The 21438-nt window shown below is 37.2% G+C and overlaps 1 protein-coding gene across 1 annotated transcript in view; it reads right to left on the bottom strand.

The window, feature by feature from the left end:
* LOC150100219 (telomerase protein component 1-like) overlaps positions 1-21438 on the bottom strand; it is a 1179105-nt gene that overhangs the window by 270181 nt on the left and 887486 nt on the right. The window contains exon 39 of the mRNA XM_090402391.1: positions 3786-3904. Coding sequence (XP_090258517.1) covers positions 3786-3904 — 119 coding nt within the window. The remainder of the gene's footprint in view (positions 1-3785; positions 3905-21438) is intronic.

Genomic DNA, 21438 nt, shown 5'->3' with positions numbered 1-21438 from the left:
TACATTTTATAATAGGGTAACTAATGCACTGGACCATGGAGATGTTTATACAATGATTTATATGTATTTTGCTAAAGTATTTGATCAAGTACCACATGATAAACTCCTTTTGAAATTGAGCAGGAGGGGATGGATGTCATTTGGTAGCTTGGTCATTACTGGAATGGTTGACAAATAGGAGCCAGCTAATTGTGTATGGAGATGCAGTGTTCAAAAAAAGGAAAGTCACAAGTGGAGTTCTGTTCTGGGACCACTGTTGTTTAACTTATATATCAATGATATATTTCACAGATGAAAGGAGATATTCAGTTGTTTGTTGATGAAGCTAACTTAGGAAGAGCAATGTTAGGAACTTCTGATGTGTTGTTACAAGAGGATTTGAATAGGTTGGTGGTTTGGGGGTTGAAGAACAGGGAGGTCATTCCAATGTTGCTAAATGTAAATTATGCATTTTGTCCAGAGAAGATGGAATGAGGGTTATCATATTGGAGGAACTTTGCATTAGGAGGTGGGGGGAAGCAGGGCATCCAGGATAATGGCAGACAGAGAAATGAAGTAGAGGAGAATCACATAACTTGTGAAGGCTAACTTTATTTACCCAGAAAACTGCTACTATAATGCAATGTAATGTTAAGGAAGTATTAGTTTCAATGTATAATATACTAATTAGGCCTCAATTGAATTTCTGTGCACAGATTTGGTTTCCTGGGTATATTAGCTATAAGGAAACACTGGAGAGAAAGTGTAGAAACAAATAACTAAATAAAAAACAAATAAGACTGTCTCAGGACTCGGGCACTGAGTATGAGGACAGACTGAGGGAATATGGTCTTCAGTGCATGGCAGATAAGAAGTATAATATTGAGACACATAAGTTAATGGGAATTATTTCATAGAATAATGGGTGATGCAATAACAAGAGGTCTTCCCTGGGAACTACAAAGGTTATGTGAGTAAAAAAGTGAAAAGGATATTTTTTGCTTGGTAGGTAGTGAATGTGTAGAACGTGTTGTCAGAGTGGATGGTGAGTATGTGCTAACATTAAATATGTTGGAGCACTTACCACATACTAATATTAATTGTTCTGTAGAATTTCATTTAGTAGAAAATTTATTTCTATCTTATATGAGGGTGGTCTGAAAAAGTTCTCGGCCTTGACCATAGATGGCAACACTATTGGCAATATTTTTTTTTTTTTTTAAGTTGGTACATCTGTCATAAGCATCCATGTGAAATTACAAGTCATTCTGTCAAGTAGTTTGTTTTATACAGCTGTCTGAAGCAAAAGTGTTGTTTGTATCCCTTGAAATGGATAAAATTGAGTATCGTGCAGTTATAAAATTCTTTGTAAAAGAAGGTTCAATCCCAAAAGAAATTCATTCGAAGTTCATAAAAGTTTATGTGCACTTCACCTTCATTTTCGACAATTAAGAAATGGGCTGCCGAGTTTAAACGTGGCCATACCAGCCTTGAAGATGATCCTCGTGAAGGATGTCCAAAAAGTGTAACAACACCAAAAATCATTGATCAAGTGCACGATATGGTATTGGATGACTGACGAGTCAAAGTGCATGCAATTGATGAGACTATAGGCATTTCAAAAGAATGTGTAGGATATATTTTGCATGAAGAATTGCAAACGAAAAAGCTTTGTGCAAGATGGGTGCTACGCTCACAGCAGATCAAAAACACACTTGCATGAAAATCTCTGAATAGTGCTTGGAGCGTTTTAACAAGAATAAAACTGATTTTGTACATCAATTTATTACTACGGATGAAACTTGGATTCACCATTACACACCAGAATTCAAACAGCAGTTAAAACAGTGGACAGAAGCTGGTTGTTCAGCACCAAAGAAGACAAAGTTAATTCTATCAGCAGGAAAGTTCATGGCATCGGTGCTTTGGGATGAAAGCATTTTGTTTATTAATTATCTTGAAAAGGGTAAAACAATAACCGGGGAATATTATTCCAATCTTTAAACCTGACTAGATGAAAAAATTTGTGAGAAAAGACCCGGTTTGCAGAAGAAAAAAATCATCTTTCATCAGGACAATGGCACCTGACTACAAAGGTGTTTTGGCAATGGGAAAATTAAGGGATTGATTTGCACTATGAATTGTTGGAACATCCACCCTATTCCCCAGATTTGACTCCCTCTGACTTCTCTCTCTTCCCAAAACTAAACTCTTCCTCGCTGGTCAGCATTTTTCTTCGAATCAAGAGGTGATTGCAGCTGTAGAGGGGTATTTTGCTGATCTTACTGAGAACCACTACAGGGATGGGATAATGGTGCTGGAGCATCGCTGGAATAAATGTATTAGTCTCGCCAACAAAGGTTGGTCGATTGGTAAAGCCTCTGCTACTAATGGCTCGCAAAAAGTTAGGCAAGGTTAGTAGTTGGAAGGGATTCAATTATTTGATGCTGTTGGCACACTCTCCCTCGATGAGTCTTTGGACTCCCTGGAGGTGTCACATAATAATAATAATAATAATAAAAACTTAAGGGAGATTATGTTGAAAAATAAAAATAATTTTGAAATTATAAATTAGTTATTTCATTGTTAGGCCAAGAACAAAGAATAACTGAATGACCATTCTAAGAATTGCAAGATATGAGCCGTATGAAAATTCTCTCACTCTGATTCTGACAGTTAAACACACATCTGAGGTATAACATCCAATATTATATAAAACAACATTGTGTAGTTTCAATTGACTGCATAGTAATTTCCTTTGCATCATTTACTCCAACCTGTCTGCTTTATTTTTTTTTTTGATTATTTCTACTCCTTCATTCATTCTGTCTGTCTGACATATCAATTTCCCCAGATCACCACAAAAGAAAGAGATTTCACTTAACTACACTTGCATATGTATATTCTTCTAGCAATCAAGTTTCATGAAAAACTTCTTTCCTTCATTTGGTGAAGTAGGCATGAAGATAATTGCTCTGACAACAGGAAAAGATTATTTAATTCAGTAGTTCTAAAGGGATTTCCAAAAAAGAGAGCTTCACTGCCACTTCTAATCACACTTCATGGACCATATACCACTTGCTTTCAAATTACGCACACAATGTGCAGTAAAGCACATAAGCACACAATTAAGCACATGTCCTTTAAAAACCTTACAGTTCCTCATTGAATAGTAGATAAAGATGAATATAAATTTTTTTCAAGATTGAAAAGTTTCACTCAGTTTTTTTTTAATTTTTTTTATTCCTTTCAATTTCAGCTCCCCTTCCTCTTCAATCTTGTTTGCTTGCTTGCTAGTGTTCCCATTACTTGGTGACTCAAAACTCACAACTAATATGCATGTCTATTACTGAGATTCAAGGCAAAACTCAAGTGACAACATGGCTGCCATTGGTACTACATTTGTTACAGCACCACTTAGCCACATGGCAGTTTCAATAATTCTAAGTGTATAATTGCAATAATTAATGCAAACAAATTTTTATATATATATTTTAACTTATTTTATCATATAAAAACTTATTTATGAAATTTACACTCACCATAAATAATACTGTAGAAAATTAAAATAACAAGTAAATCACAGTTAGATGAGATTTCTACTTTTTTTTTTCTTTGCTTTGTTCAAGTTAAAGTTTCTATTAATTATTTAAAAGAAACTTCAGATCAGCAACAAATATATTTTATGTTAATTAATTATCCAAAAATTTTCAAGGGTATATAATTTTCCACAACTTCTTTATTGCAACTTTTGTTGGAAAGAGATAAAACTGTATGCTTCAACTAAATAGTAAAAAGAAAGTTACCTGTATATTTCCAGAATATGTACCAACTATGACTCCAATTAATTCATTCTTTTCATCAAAATAACCTCCTAGACATTTTCCAGAATCAGATGGATCATGATACTGAAGCAAAAAATTTCCTGAGAAAATTAGAGTAAATTTTATGTAAACAATGTTGAACATATGAAGTAAACCTTAAAAATATAACAAACTATACACATGCTATATTAATTTTAATCTAAGATGACAAATAAGCTACTTTTTCTTTTATTTCTTTAGCACTTTCTTGAAAGTTTTTCCATTTGGTTATTAATTATAGTAATAATTAAAGATACTAAGAAATTATATACTAGGGATGTCCAGAAAGTAAGTTCCATTTTTAAATATTTTCATTGCAGTGCTGCGATTGCAATGTGCTGAATTTGTTGATTCGTTAGCAAGGCATTGGTGCCATTTTCAGACATTCTCTTAGTGCATGCGCTTCTTGGTGTGTTTATAATATCTAAGAAAATTGAATCACCTGCCACATTCAGTTGAGAGAAGATTCAACAGAATAGGGTATTCACTATGACGTCACTCTTGTTGCAATTTTCAGAAGTTTCATGTTCATGTCTTCATGAAATTGTGTCGGAGAAACTGAATTATCAGAAATTGTGTGCACGATGGGTGCCGAAGTTGCTTACAGAACAGCACAAAGTGAATTGGCTGGGCAGTGCGTTGAATTCTTGACAAGCTACCATGAGGATCGAGATGCTTTCTTGAGCAGACTTGGAGCTGTGGCACACCTCATCACCAGTCAAGACAAAATTGAAGACAATGGTTTCCACTTGGAAAATCATGTGCACTGTGTTTTGGGGAAGACAAGGAATTTTGCTGGTAGACTTCTTGGGTCAAGGCTCCACAATCAACATGAGTATGTACTTCCAAACCCGTAAGAAACTGTGTCGTATGATCCAGAATAAATGACGTCGTAACCAGGGACGTTGTTTTGATTCATGATAATGCCCCCCCCCCCCACACACACAGCTGGCATAACACAATGACTTCTCGCCACCTTTGGCTGGGAACAATTCCATCATCCTCACATATAGTCCTGACCTTGTGCCAAGTGACTTTCATCTGTTCAAACATCTGAAATTTTTCTTTGGTGGGCAGCGTTTTGAAGACGACAATGACGAGGTCAAAGAAGCAGTCAATATGTGGTTTGTGTCACAGGTGGCAACCTTCTACGACGAAGATATACAACTCTTGTTACCCCGTTATGATAAGTGCCTGAACAATGGCGGAAATTATGTAGAAAAGTAGTGAAAGATGTCTACTTTAATTTCCAATAAAGTTTTTTTTTGTAAGTATATTTTTGTTTCTCTGATAGCCCATCAGCTATCAGAGAAACAAAAAAGTTGAAGTAATGCAGATGTCATATTTTCATATAGCAGTATCAAAATGGTGTCTCACCTTATTATTAAAATACTCTGGATTATGGAAAGTTGTTGGAAAAAATAATTCCAATAACAGTTTTTTCCTCTTGAAAAAACTTTTATTGGGATTATATTGATCAAGTGTATATAATAAACAACTAAGTTATACCAACTAGTTTCACCAACTAAGTCTGTTGGCATCTTCAGGGTACATAACTGATGTAAGGCACTAAAAAGTAAAAAACTGTTACAAACTAAAATCAACCGATTCCAATTATATTAAACAAAGAACAGAGAACAATGGTGGAAATTATGTAGAAAAGTAGTGAAAGATGTCTACTTTAATTTCCAATAAAGTTTTTTTTTGTAAGTATATTTTTGTTTCTCTGATAGCCCATCAGTAAAATACATTCATGGAGCGTGGATGATCTCACTTGTTGTTATTTAGGAACATTCTATAGTTGGCACTATAATTCAGTTCTGGCGAGTTGAAGGTTCTGATGAGGGTCTTCCAGATCACGGGCAAGATTAGTCCTTGGTTTCTGTTATGGTTTTGTGTACAGCGGGCAACTGTTGTGGCCTCCTTAAAAATTCGGGAGCGGAAGTCCTCCTCCATGTAAGGAATTGTGCTTCTATCCCACTCTATGGTATGGTTCATTTTTGAGAAATGAAAAGCTAAACCCGATTTTTCTTTTCTGTTATTATTGATGTCACCTATATGTTCTTTTTGCCTAATTTCAAGGTTCCTTGAAGTTTGGCCGATGTAATTCAACCCGCACGAGCATGGTATGTTATAAACTCCAGCATATTTGGAGAAAGGATGGCTATCTTTTGGAGATCTTAAGAATTGTCTAATCGTTTCTGTGGGTTTAAAGGCCGCTCTTATTTTATGTTGTCTAAGGAGTCTAGCAATCTTATTGGAAACTGTCCCTAAATATGGAATGACGGTGGTAGAAATATAACGTACATCATCTTGTTGTCTTTGTCGGGGTTCAGAGAAAAGTATCTTGTGGACGAGTCTTCGAGGAAATCCATTCATGGTAAGGTTGGTGGATATCAGGGATAGTTCTTCCTGGAGGTCTTGTTGATCTGTTGTGAGGAGAGAGGCATGGTTCTTCAACATGTGTACAATACTAAGTTTCTGAGAAATGTGGTGTGAGGAAGTGAAATGTAAATAACGTCCTGTATTGGTAGGTTTGCGGTAAACTGAGAGGTTGATACCACCATTCAGAAGCTTCTTAATTAAAGTGTCCAGAAATGATAATTGGTTATCTTCTTCAAGTTCTAGAGTGAATTTGATTGTGTGGTGTAGAGAGTTGATTTTCTTAAGAAAGTCGAACAGGTCCTTTTTTTGTGTGGTTCCAAACGATAAAGATATCGTCCACGTATCTCCACCATACTGTGGGTTTAGGGTCTGTTTTAGTTAAGATTTTACTTTCAAAATCCTCCATAAAGAGATCAGCACAAGATGGTGAGAGGGGGCTACCCATTGCAAGGCCAGTCAATTGCTGATATATGGTTTTATTCCATAAGAAAAAGTTTGATGTTAAACAATGACAGAACAGAGAAGTAATGTCTTGTGGGAGCAAACTTCCTAAAATGTTGATCACTTCCTCCACAGGGATGTTAGTGAATAGAGATGTAACATCCAGGCTGACGAGTAAATCCGTATTGGAGATAGAGATGTTGTTCAGTTTCTCAACGAAATGTTGCGAATTTCGTATATAAGTGTCCGAATTATGGATGTGAGGTTTGAGGAGGCCTGCCAGGTGTTTATATAACAGATAAGTTGGCGAATTGATTCCGTCCACAATCGGGCGTAGTGGTATTCCATTTTTGTGTACCTTAGGAGCGCCATATAGTCTTGGTGTTAGTGGATGCATGGATTTCAATCTTCGTTTTAAGTCTATAGACCAGTTCTCCATATGACGTATTAAATCGTTGGTATCATTGTGGTTCTTTAGTGTTGGGTCTGTGACTAGGACACGGTAGGTTGATGTATCCGACAATAAGCTGTTAATCTTATCTTCGTAATCACTGGTGTTTAAAATCACTGTTGAATTACCCTTATCTGCCTTCAATATGGTAATGTCTTTCTTTTTCTTTAAAATGTACAATGTTCTTTTTTCCAGAGTAGTGATGTTTTTGTTAGGAGTTCTGGAAGATGAGAGGATGATACTACTTTTTAATCTAATATCATTAGCTATGGGTTCCGGTAACGACGAGACTGCCTTTTCTATATTACAAATGATATCCACTTTAGGGACATTATGAGGTGTTATCGCAAAATTGAACCCTTTTTTAAGTATATTGATCTCCGGTTTTGTTAATACATGATCCGACAAATTAAAAATAACTTTGCTGTCTGGTAGAGAAGGTTTTGACTTAAAACGTTTTGTATAAAGATCGTTAAATTTTTCCAGACCTTTTTGGTCAAGAAAATTAAACGTTTTTTAACAGTGTTTCCTCTTGTTTATACTGTAAATTAAAGATACCAAGAAATTATATACTTGGTTTAATCCTTTATCCAAATGTAAGCAAACAAGTTTGCACCTGAAATATTTACAGGACTGGGGCTACAAGCTAATGACTTCACATCACTTGCCTTATGTGGAAAAAACTTCCAATAACTTTCTCTAATCCAGAGTACTTTAATAATAAGGTGAGACCTTTTGGATACTTGTATATGAAAATATGACTTCTGCATTACTTCATCCTTACTATGACCTCTGGGTCTGGCTGCAACTGATGAGACCTCAATAAAGGTCGAAACTAGTATGGGTAGTGACCATTCCAATAATGCTCTGCATTATTGGAATTTGTCTTTAGTATCACATAGTGCTTTGCATTATGGGATACTAAGACAAGTGATGTAAAGTCATTAGCTTCTTTATATGAGTTGCCCCAGTCTTGTAAATAGTTCGGGCACAAACTTGTTTACTTACACTTGGATAAAGGATTAAACCAAGTATATAATTTCTTGGTATCTTTAATTTATCTTTAGCACTTTGTTTCTCAATCTGACACATGCAAATGTTCTCCAAGAAAGGTGCAATGAAATAAAAATTTAAAAATTACTTTGACATCATTTCAATGAAGTAAAATTTAAGAGTACATAATGACACTACAATGACTTAAGTGAACATAGCAATACCCAGAGCACATTCCTTGCAAAAGATGCAAAAAGAAAAAGAAAACAAAAAAAGAAAGAAAGAAAGAATAGGATTACTTTGGAGTGTAAATGTATTTCTGAATAACAGTCTCAGGTATATAAACACCCTGATGTAACATTGTTTTAGATCAGTGGTTCTCAAACTTTTTCAGTGTAGCACATTTGATAATGCGAATTTCTAATACACACCTATATTCTTAATGCTAGAGTCTCATCCAATGATGTTAACCTACACATCTTGCATTACTTGAAGACATAATCATCATCATATTACTGGTGGTACTTTAGTTTAGCATTTACAGCAAAATAAACCAATCTTACATAAATATTAAGCTGGCAAAAGTTTTGATACAAATATAATTGTATTATTATTATTATTCATGCCTCCATGGAGTCAAAAGACTCATCGTGGGAGGTCCTTTATAAGAAACACAAGTCTATCAAGACTAATTGAGGAAGGTCCCTCCTAGGAAACACAAAGTCTATCATAACCATTCCTTAAATGCATTGACATAATTGTTTTTTTTATTATTTGCTATCATTTCCTAGCACACAGCAACAATTGTATTTTAATAGGTGATCCACTGAATGTTCGTTACTTGTATTCCATACCTATAACTGTTTGTGTGACACTGAAGTGTACTATTAGTTTTAGTATGAATATCTGTACCTTATTAATTAAATAGTTATTACTGTGGTCTTATGTGTTCTTTTAATAATTATACTATGCCACAGGTACCTCTAAAAAAAAAATTAATATTGTTTGTCATCCACTTTACTCCAAATTGTGTCCTCTTCTTCACTCGTGGAATACAGCTTACCATTGCTGCTAACAAATAATCCTACACAACTTCCCAAGCACTAATGATATCCCAGCCTTCCAATTCCTCCCTCCACGAAACTTGCTCAAGTTGACGTCTGACTATTATAATCACCTGCTTTATAATTCCACATACGTTCCCGTCTCTTTGATACCCCTATTCATGTCTATTCATTTTCCAAGTCAAAACCATATGGTCACGCTCTCCAACTGGTGGGAAAGATGTCATCTCAGTTATTATCAACTCTACTGATGCTATAACCAAATCCAAAACTCTTGAACCTCTTGTTCCCTCTGTTACATATTGCCTAACACATTTGTCCCTCAAGAATTCTAGAAATTCCATTCTCTTATTGCTACATGCATCTTCCTCTCCCCAATTTATACTGCTGCAGTTAAAATCTCCCAAAACAATCATTTTTCTTACACTTGCCACACTCAACTGTCTCAACATCTCCTGGTCCCCACCCTCTGTGCTCCTTGGGTCTGTAGCAACACCCCACTAAATATCCTGTCTTGCCCACTTCCACCTCACACCATGTACTTTCAAAATCATTAGTGTCACAGCCTTCCAAAGCCTCCACTCTTAGAGGACATAGGTCGTCACTTATCATAAGCAGTATATCTTATACTATCCTGCCGAAAAATGCTGTATGCAGCAACTTCTATTCCTGTCATTATATCTTATTCTGTCAAATTGCAGTTTGCAGCTTGGGTGATATTCACAAACTGTTTGGTAGTAGTAACAATGTCTAAATGTATTTCAAGTGTCAGAAGGTTAGAAGAAAAGCATGCCATACAGAGGAAAAAAAGCATTATGGAGACAGCATAAGAGGGGTGGTAATAATCAAATATGAGAATTACAAAGAACAAAGACAACAAAAGAAGGGTGTCACAGTAAGGTAAATCAACAGTTCATAAACATCTTTCATTCTTGTGAATGTGACATCATGGAGAGTTTGAGCGCAGTTGATGATGATGAGAGACTGACTGTAAACGAGCAAGTGGTATGTGAGGAAATGAGCAAACTTGATGTTAATAAAGCTGTGAGACTAGATAATAATAATATTATTATTATTTTATTCTATTCCCTCGGCCATACAGCTGGTGGGGTAACTACATGCTACTATACTAGGGAAATGATTATGAGCAAAGTGGTTTCCCATTGCCTTCCTTACCGTACTATATCCTATGACTGTAGCCTGTGTGTTCATGGGGCCAGTTTGCCTGCTTGCGGGATGAAAAACCCCAGATAAACTGGTGGAAAAAACCCTGCTGTCCACACTCAAGATCAGCTAACTTAGCTATGGCTGAGGAAGATCCTTAAGCTCCTCACGTCATAGACAGGAATCGAACCTAGGACACTCCTTCCCCAGGCACATGGTTGTGAAGTGCATAGCCACTAGACTAACCATGTAGACCTAGATAATATATCACCAGATATTATGAAGGAATGTGCCAGTTAGTTAGCATCTGCCTTAACATATTTGTTTAATATGAGTCTTGCACTGAATCAAGTTAAGGAGTGGGAGGAAGGCAAGATTGTGCCGCTTCATAAGGGAAATCACAGAACTCAAGCATCAAATTATAGGCCTATCTGTGTCAGTTGTGGTTAAAGTATTGAAGAGGCTGGTGAGAACCAGGAACTACAATTGGGTTAACAAAGACAATATCTTTGATGGACAGCATGGATTTCCTAAAGGGAGTCTGAAATAGTTTTAGTAATCTATTTGCTTATTACAATAAGGTGATCGCAACAATGGACATGGGAGAGGGATACACAGTATTATACTTAGACATTAAAAAGGCTTTTGATAAATTTCTACATGATAAGCTGAAAGTCACACTAGAGTCACTAGTGCTTTGGGGCACCAGTGACTCAGGGATCTGTTTTAGGGCCATTGCTGTTTAACCTGTATGTTAATGATATTGGGTAAGATTTGAATGGGAACATTCAGTGCTTGCAGATGATTCAAACTTGGGAGGAAGTATCAGGAGTAGAGCAAATGTTGTGGAATTACAAGACTTGAATAGATTGAGTGAATGGGCAGGAGTGGGGATGCCAGTTTAACGTTACAAAATGTAAGGTTTTAAAATTTGGGAAAGAAAGACGAGATGCAGAATTTATGCTGGTGGGGATATATTCTTGGAGGTGGAGGAAATAAGAGATCGTGGGGTGATGATGGATAAGGATCTAAAATTTAAAGGACAAATTGCCAAATTTGTGAGGACAGTGAATTGTGGGAATGATGCAGAGAACACCTGAATTGTAGAACTAAGCAGATTCTTGTTCTATTGTATAAGGCTCTGATTAGACCACTCATGGACTACTGCACACAGATTTGGTCACCTGGTTTTCAGAAGGACAAACAGATGTTGAAAAGGGTCCAGAAGCAACTGGCTAAGGTAGTTTCTGATCTATGGAATGTTGAATAGGAGGAAAGGTTGAGCAGATGCAATTATTATTATTATTATTTCCCAAGATGACATGGAATCAAAGACTCATATGGGAGGTCCTTTTATCACTCACACACACACATCTCATTATACCGTGTCTTAAACACACTCAAACTCCTTGCAGACACCACACTCTCAGGCAAGGCATTCCAATCATTAACAACTCTGCATTAAAAAATGCCTGCCTCTCACTCCCCTACTCACACCCTCTTTATACAGTTTCCAGGGATGACCTCTGGTTCTCCCCTGATCTCCCACTATTCTGTGTAGAACTTCACCACCACTGATCTTATAACAACCCCTTACCAACTTGAAGGTCTCTATCATATCTCCCCTCTTCCTTCTCTCCACCAGACTCTGCAAATTACATCTTCTCAATCTTTCCTCATACTCAACATTCCAGAGGTCAGAAACTACCTTGGTCAGTCGCCTTTGGACCCTTTCCAACATCTCTTCATCCTTTTGAAAACCAGGTGACCAAATCTGGGCACAATAGTCCATGTGTGGCCTAATCAAAGCCTTATACAATGGAACAAGAATCTCCATACTTCTACAGGTCAGTGTCCTCCGCATCATTCCCAGAGGTCTTTGTGTTGTCTTCACAATTTTGGCGATGTGTCCCCTAAATTTTAGATCCTTATCCACTATCACCCCCAGATCCCATATTTCCTCTACCTCCAACAATATATTCTCATCAAGCATAAATTCTGCATCCCATCTTTGTTTTCCAAATTTTAAAACCTTACATTTTGCAACATTGAACTCAAATCCCCATTTGCTTGCCCAATCACTCAATTTATTCAAGTCTTCTTGCAAAGCCACAACATCTTCACTACTCTTTATGGTTCCTCCCACCTTTGCATAATCTACAAACAACTGAATATCTCCATCCAAATCTTCACCGATATCATTAATATACAGGTTAAATAGTAATAACCCTAAAACAGACCCCCTGCGGCACTCCACTAGTGACTTTACTTTTCCTGGATATCGCACCCCCATACACAACTTGTTGATACCTAACAGATAGCCAGTCTCCAATCCAATGCACTAATCTAATATCCAACCCCATCTGCTCTAGTTTGACTGTCAACTTATCATAAGGTTCTCTATCAAAAGCCTTTCCGAAATCCAATTATATTACTGTGTATCCTTCTCCTCTGTCCAAGGAAGCAGTCACTTTATTGTAATAAGTAAGTAGATTATTAAAACATGACCTCCCTTTAGCAAATCCATGCTGTCAATCAAAGATTATACCATCGTTGTCAACCCAACTCTGGATCCTAGTTCTCACAAGCTTCTCCAACAACTAACCACAACACCTGACACAGAGATAGGCCTATAGTTTGATGCTTGAGTTCGATCACCTCCTTTATGAAGTGGCACAATCTTGCCCTATATCCACTCTTTAGGAGCTTGATCAAGTGCAAGACTCGTATTAAAAAAATATGTCAAGGCAGGTGTCAACTCTCTGGCACATTCCTTCAGAATACGCGGTGATATATTATCAAGTCCCACAGCCTTATTTACATCTAGTTTATCTTATTTACATCCCCAAACACCTCTTGCTCACTTACAATCAGTCTCTCTTCCCCATCATCAACTGCTCTCAATCTCTCCATGAAGTCACGTTCACAAGATTGAAAGATCTTTATGAACTGCTCATTAAGTATCTCCGCCACACATACTACAACAGCTATCTTTATACCACTTCCTCCAATAAATGTCATCCTTCCATAATCATTCTTTCTTTTGCTGGCTACATATCGAAAGAACTCCCTAGGATTCTTTTTAGCTTCATTAGCTAACTGCTGTTCATACCTCTCTTTAGCTACTCTCACCAACCAAGTCACCCTCCTTGCCTAGTCTTTGTAGACCTCATGAAATTGGTTACTTCCACTTCTCTTATGCTGCCTCCACAATGCCCTTTTTCTCTGTATCGCATGCTTAATCTCTTTATTCATCCATCTCACACCTACCTTATTTAACCTTCTCACCCGTGGAATACATTTAGACATTGCATTTACTAAATAGTTTTTGAAAATCCCCCAAGCTGCATTGATCGCTTTTCCAGCTAACTCCTCATTCTATGCTACACCTGCAAGCTGTCTCCTGAGCTCTTCATCATCAACTCCCTTGTTGTTCCACATATACCCTTTTTTCACAGGGGTCCTTGCACTGCTGGCAACCACCCAGGTAATCACCTCATGGTCACTTTCACCAATTGGTGGATGATTTGACACCTCATTTATAATTACATCCTCTGATGAGATGACCAAATCCAAGACCCTTAATCCTCGTGTGCCCTCTGTTACATACTGTCTGAGGTAGTTATCCCTCAAAAACTCAAGAAACTCATTTTCTTTACTTCCAGTTGCTATCTCTTCATTCCAGTCTATATTGCCATAATTAAAATCACCCATAATATCACCCTTTTCTTATTTGCTTGGCTTATTTGACTATACATTTCTCTATCACCACCATCCACATTACCAGGTCTATAACAACATCCCACCAAGTATTTGATTCTATTCACCCCTATCTCACACCATACTGCCTCAAAACCACTGGCCCTATTTCACTCTTGCATCTCTACCTTGTATGGACATAACTCTTTGTCTATCATCAATAGCACTCCCCCCGCTCCCTTTTTACCCCTTCTATCCTCACGAAACATATCATACCCTTCCATCTCTATTCCTGTCAGGATGTCGTCCTGATCTAACCATGTCTCACTGATTCCGACAATCTTTGGGTGAACAGATGCAATTAGTGCAACCATTTCATCCGCCTTGTTTCTTATTCTTCTATCATTGGTACAAACACGACAGCTCATTTCTGGATCTACAGCTAGTTCCACTGATACCACTCACTCGATGTGATCTCTCCATGCTGGACTGGGGCCATTTCCCTTTCTGCTTCTCATTTTAGAACCCTTTTCAATTTCAACTGTTTCCTCTTGATCCCTGGTCATCCCATTTCCTTCCTGCCTACACATGCTCTCACCTCCTCTTGGAGCATCCTCCTTTCTCACGCTGTGTACCCCTGTCCACCCTGAGCCTCCCCGTTTCCCTGCTCCTCTTGCACACCCATTCTCTTATTTTCTATACTCATACCACTCACTTCCCCATTCATTTCCACTTCTTCAATCTCTCCTGTCTTACTCTCCTGCTCTTCCACATCACTCCCCTCTCAATCTGATTCATTCTCTCTATTCACTTCTCTACCTTCCAGCAGCAGTCTCTCCAAGTAACTCACACCATAACCACTCAAATGCAGTCCATTGCTCCCATACAGCTCACTTCGTCCCTCAAACTCATTCCACACATTAACAAACTGTACTCCCATCTCCTCACACATTTCAGCCAGAATATCATTCATAATCCTTGCTCTCTGCCTCATTTCACCACAATCATATATAGGCAACACACTGACTAACCTTCCTGTCACACTATTCTCTTTTATCTTTCCAAGCAGCCTCCTTACATTCATTCTGACATGCTCTTTGTTCTCTCTCAAATCATTTGTACCAATTAATACAATTAACTCTTTTGCTTGCTCCTGCCTCATATCCAATGTCTCAATCACTCTATTCATTTTACCACCTGGAAAACATACCTTGTGCATTTTATCCTCTAGCACACCTTTAATAATGGATTCGCCATACAACGCCACTCGCTCAACTTTCGTTACTCTTTAATGCCATCATGATTTATTTAAATAGTTTTGACCTGAATTTTCTTAATTTCATTCCGCATCCATTTCATTTCTTGCCTCATCCAATCCAATTCACTTTCCGAATCTCACGACACATTCTCTCTATCATTAAATCTTTCTAACTCTCGACCCCCTCTTCTCACTTTCCCTCTCATTCATCATTCTTTGTTTCCGTACTTTCGGTCCAACATACGTACAACTTTCACTATCATTATTGTCACTTTCACTCTCATTTATCTTTCTTTGTTTCCATACTTTCGGACTAACATGCATCCAACTTTCGCTATCATTCTTCTTACTTTTATTCTCATTCATCTTTCTTTGTTTCAGTATTTCAGTCCACCATGCATCCAACTTTCGCCATCATTCATTCTTTTTTCGTTATCATTTATTCTTTCGATTTTTTTCACTTGCGATTTCTGCGTCACACCATTTCTACTTTCATTCGTTCTCTCAATTTCATTTCTTTCCGCCACTCTCACCTCACTTTCGTCCCTTTTAACATGTGTTATGGTTTTCAAAGCGCTCTTTTTCTTTTTTCCTAATATTTTAACAATTTTTGCCTCTCTCTTTCTCACCATCCTTCTCTTTCAAACGTGCACTTGCAACACAATCGTTGCTAACACTTTCTGTCATCAATTTCACATTTGCATTCATCAGTTCCTCCTTCAGGTTACACTTCGCACATACACACCCTTCTTCCATCTATGCTAAACATCCACAAATCATTTAGGTAATCGAAAGAATACATATAACAGACCTCACACTTAACGAAACGACTGAAATCTAAATTAAAATCATGGAATGACAATGCCGCTGCCATTTTTTTTTTTATAGAGACATACAAGTTGGTAAGAGGTTGTTATAGGATTAATGTTGAAGAGGTTTTTCATAAAATGGTGGGGAATCAGGAGAGAACAAGAGGTCATCCCTGGAAGCTGTATGAGGAGGGGGGGGTGAACAAGGGAGTGAGAAGCAGGTTTTTTGTATGCTGAGTTGTGAATGATTGGTATGCCTTTCCTGAGAGTCTGGTGTCTGCTGCAGAGAATTTGAATATGTCTAAGGTGCAGTATGATGAGCTGTGTGAATGACAAAGGGACCTCCTAGATGAGTCTTAGGATGATAATAATAATAATAATAATAATAATAATAATAATAATAATAAATAAGCAAAAGTGCACTTCAATCAATTTGGAGGAAAATATTTTTTTACTATCAAAATTTGGTGGCATACCCTTAACTCTTTTGCAGCACACTATTTGAGAAACACTGACTTACATACTACACTATCATAATTCAGCAGATTCACATTTGTCATCATGAACCTTAACTCTCTCTCTTCCAAATTACACTGTAACTATTAACTAGGTTACTAAATAATCAAATCATTTGCTATACCACAGGAAAAATCAAAGTGATCAAAATTGATCTGAGTTATTCATATCAATTTTGATCACTTTAATTTATTTTATTTATTTAGTCATAATACATAACTTGTCTTCTTACTAAAAGGATCCTTTGACAAGTCATTATCAAAGGTCACCTTCCTTGATGGCTGATAACTATCATAACTCAGTGAAATGCACAAAGGGGTACATGAAGTATAATAAATTTAGTTTAATCCTTTATCCAAGTGTGAGCAAACAAAGTTTGCACCTGAAAGTATCTTCAGGACTGGGGTAAGGTGGTACAACACCGGGCAACTCCTTGCAAAGGTGGAGTAAACTACCATCACTCCTATCTCAGTATCTCCCATAATGCAAAACACATCTCCTTGCAGATATGTATAATGTTATGCATTAAGGGAAGGGCCACTACCCAGACTAGTTTCAACCTTTATTGAGGTCTCTTCTGTGGGAGCCAGGCCCAAGTGGAGATACCAAGGCAGAAGCATTAGCAAGGTCATCTCCTCCTATAGGAGCTGCCAAACAGTGTGCCACCTTTTTATTAAATTACTCTGGATTTAGAGAAAGATGTTGAAAGTTTATTTTTCACTTGGTTAGACTATAATAATGAGAGATTATGGGAGATACTGAGATAGGAGTGATGTTAGCTTGGTCAACCTTTGCAACGAGTTGCCCGATGTTGTACTACCTTACCCTAGTCCTGAAGATACTTTAAGGTGCAAACTTTGTTTGCTCACAATTGGATAAAGGATTAAACTAAATTTATTATAGTCTAACCAAGTGAAAAATAAACTTTCAACATCTTTCTCTAAATCCAGAGTAATTTAATTAAAAGGTGGCACACCTTTTGGCAACTCCTATAGGTAAAGATGACCTCGCTATTGCTTCTGCCTGGTATTTCCAACTCTGGGCCTGGCTCCCACTGAAGAGACCTCAATAAAGGTCAAAACTAGTCTGGCCCTTCCCTTAATGCATAACATTATACATATCCACAAGGAGATGTGTTTTGCATTATGGGAGATACTGAGATAGGAGTGATGTTAACTTGGTCCACCTTTGCAATGAGTTACCCGGTGTTGTACTACCTTACCCCAGTCCTGAAGATACTTTCAGGTGCAAACTTTGTTTGCTCACACTTGGATAAAGGATTAAACTAAATTTATTATAGCGTAACCAAGTGAAAAATAAACTTTTGGGTACATGAAGTAGTTGCTTACTGGGGAACGTGAAGTAGCTGATGATATGTTTGGGCCCCAGTGCAAGAGGTTCCAGCTTCTCTTCCCCAACTTTCTAACATACAGTGTTAGAAAGCTCAGCTTAACTATGAAAACTAGTTCTTAATTTGCAGACTGACTCTTACTACTGGACTTTCCTGGCATAATGACATCACTTCTCTGGTATCCTCAGCTTCAAAAAAACTTGGCATCCTTTTTTGCACATGGTTAGCTTTCATCTGTCATGTTTCATGAGGGTACTAACTCAGTACAAATTCGAAAGCTACCCAATCTTGGAATGCTGCTTTTGCACTTGGGGTAATGCACCAAAACGTCTCTTAAACAGACAGTTTGGCTAACGGACAACTCCTCTTTCCAGCAATCATCTCATGCATGATTAGTTTCTGCACTGTATCTACTAGATATTTCCATGGGTGTAGTTCAGTAGAAACAGCAACCATTATGCTTTTAATTGCTGCTAAACCTGCAGTAACACAAGCAAGCTGCTCAACATTCTTTTACAATTGAAGAATTGTTGATTTGCCAAACCTATACCTCCTTTCATCTTTTATTCCATTTATCATGGTTTTGTTGAACAGCCTTTCCCCATAAAGTATTTCCCAAACACTATAACCTCCAACTGTCAAAAAAAGAATATTAACAGATTACTTTTCTCTTGATTTTTGCCTGCACACACAATAATCATTTGAAATAGGCTATGTGGCATTATGTGTATGGGAGTGATATAAAAAGTTTCTAACAATTAAATCATCAGCAAGGATCTTTAAAAAATAGAAATCCTCAAATAGTTAAAAATTAAGCCTCTGAAAGAATATATAATACAAATATCATAAAAGTGGCAAAATGTATCAGAGATTACTAAAAAAAAAAAAAAAAGGAAAGAAAAAAAAAGAAAAGAATACCAGAAAAAGGAATCAAAGATATATAAAAAGGGAAGATATTTTGGGTAAGTGGAGTAATTACCTAAAAATAATTAGGTGAGACAACCAGTGACAAAATAGTGGTTGATATTATTATTATTACACAGTATTTCCACAGGATCTAGAATGTATCTTTGAAGACCACTCTACACTAAACTATGCAATCCACCTCACAAATAAATTTTTGTCTGTTAACTGCATGTGTGATCCATTTACCTCCAAAGAGAAGTGCAGCCTTGATGATATTTTAATATCAGAGGTAGAAACATTTCTAATGATATGGATGTTTACAAATATCTATTATGAGCAAGAACATAAGTGGTAAGTATAAGCAATTTTAACCTATTTACAAACTTGTATAACCTTTTACCTTTTCTCTCAGATTACAGAAACCATATGCAGGGCCTCCTCTGTATGCTGTTAATAATTATTAACACAGAACTGTTAGTACAGGGTAATAAGAAGACAGTGGTTCTATGTACTGTGGCAAGATAAGTTTCATTTTTTTTATTTATTATAAGGCAATACTGTGTAGATTTAAATTGAATTTTAATGTGTGATAGCTGGGACTGATATGAGATGTTCAGTTTTTTGACTGTTTACAGATATACTGTACTTGTGTATGGGTTTCCTTATTTGCTGATCTGAGATAACATGGCAATGAGAGTGAGGGTGTTACATCATTTCCCACAAAGGAGAAACTGAGTGGCATGGATTTTTGTGTGTGTGTGTGGGGGGGGGAATATGATGAGGATGTTCTGTGGGCAAGTATGGCATGCAGGAACTGTGACATGCTAATAAACTACTAGCATTCTTTGAATGAAAGTATAGAATAAATAACACTGAAAGGCAACATGGAGAACAAGACACAATGAGTGTAGGTATGGATGCAAGAAAGACCGATAGTGAGAAACAGTGTGACTAATGGTAAATTAGCATGCAAGACTGAATTGGGAGAAACAGAGTGACTGATTTATTTGGATTTAAGGCAAAGTAACTCAGCCCATGAGGCCAGTGTATTATGTCTGTTAATTGTGTGTGTGTGTGTGTGTGTGGTGTGAGTGAGTGAGTGAGATAATGGCTGTTTTGTCTGCTTTGTGGAATGGAATGAAAAACCAGAGTTTCTGGGAGGGAAACCCTACCACCTCTGAATGATACTGGCTAACTCACCTTCAAATGAAAAGCTCAGAAAGAGTGAAACTGATTGTAAGATAGTAAATGTGAATGATGCAAAATCTGAAAGTGGAATGGCATAAATGAAGCAAGTGATAAAGTGTTTGTGTGGAATGAAATGAGAACTGCATATACAAGTGGAAGGATGAGCATGAATGGAATGAAAGAGGGACAAGTGAAAGAGTTATGAATCACAAAAACTTATTATTATTATTATTATGTGACACCTCCAGGGAGCACAAAGAACTCATTAAGAAAGAACATCTACTCTACAACTCTCTGTCTCCACCACTCAATCCATCAACTGCAACTACGCCAAGGCCATCTATAGCCCACCATGACTAGTATTTTCACAGACAATCAAAAACACCTATGCCCACAGCGGAATTCAAACCTTCAGCCTTTTGGCTAGAGAGAGGATATGCTAACCACTCAGCCAACAAGGCTGACCATCATGAATTATGAATTATTTGTGAGAGTGGCAGTGTATGGGAATTCAATTATTACAGATGTGGTAAATGAAAAGACATATAAGGCTTGTTTTCCTAGAGGGAGAACAGGCAGAATGGATATGAGGAATAAATAGGTAGGAACAAATTATTTGGTTGGGAACAAGGAGAATATGAGAGTGGATATCAGGAAGTTGAGAATATTAAAAACAATAGTGTGATAGGAAAGATAGTTAACTGTATTGCTTATATACACCCTCTGTCCAAAAAGAAACCGAACTTTTTGAAAATAGAAGAAACTAGTGGCGCCACCTGTTGTATCTTTTTTTTGTTGTCAAAAGCGACAACCTTCATTAGTGGTGTGTCAACTATTTATGACATTTGTTTCATTAGAAGCCGAGTTATAGTTCCACGAGTGACAGTGTGTTTTGACGAACAGTCAGAAAATGAGCTTCAAACAGAGAGCTTCGATTGACTTTTGTGTTAAACTTGGTAAATGTTTTACTGAAACGTATCAAATGCTTCAAAAAGCATACTGTGATGAATGCTTATCCTGTACTCAAGTTTACAAGTGGTTTAAGCAATTTCAAAGTGGTCGGGAGACACTTCTTGAGGATGACGAAAAGCCGGGCTGTCCCAAAACTGGACTGAGCAAAGTTAACATCCAAAAAGTACGTGATTTCATCAATGAAAACCTGAAATCGTCCATGAGATTGATTGAAGATGAATTGGGGATTCCAAAATTAACTGTGCACAACATTTTGACCGAGAGTTTGGGCCTTCGTAAATTGAATTCGCGATTTGTTCCCCACAAGTTGACCGACGACCAAAACATGTACTGAATTGAACACTGTAAGGACCTCATTAAGCATAAGAGTGCTGAGTGGAGACCACCAGAAGAACAGCA

The sequence above is a fragment of the Typopeltis vanoorti genome, chromosome 13 (assembly GCF_054136105.1).
Source record: "Typopeltis vanoorti isolate ZY-2024b chromosome 13, IOZ_Tvanoo_1.0, whole genome shotgun sequence".
In the NCBI taxonomy this organism is placed as follows: Eukaryota; Metazoa; Arthropoda; class Arachnida; order Uropygi; family Thelyphonidae; genus Typopeltis; species Typopeltis vanoorti.
The sequence above is the reverse complement of the archived record's forward strand: the minus strand, read 5'-3'. Positions and strand labels throughout refer to the sequence as shown.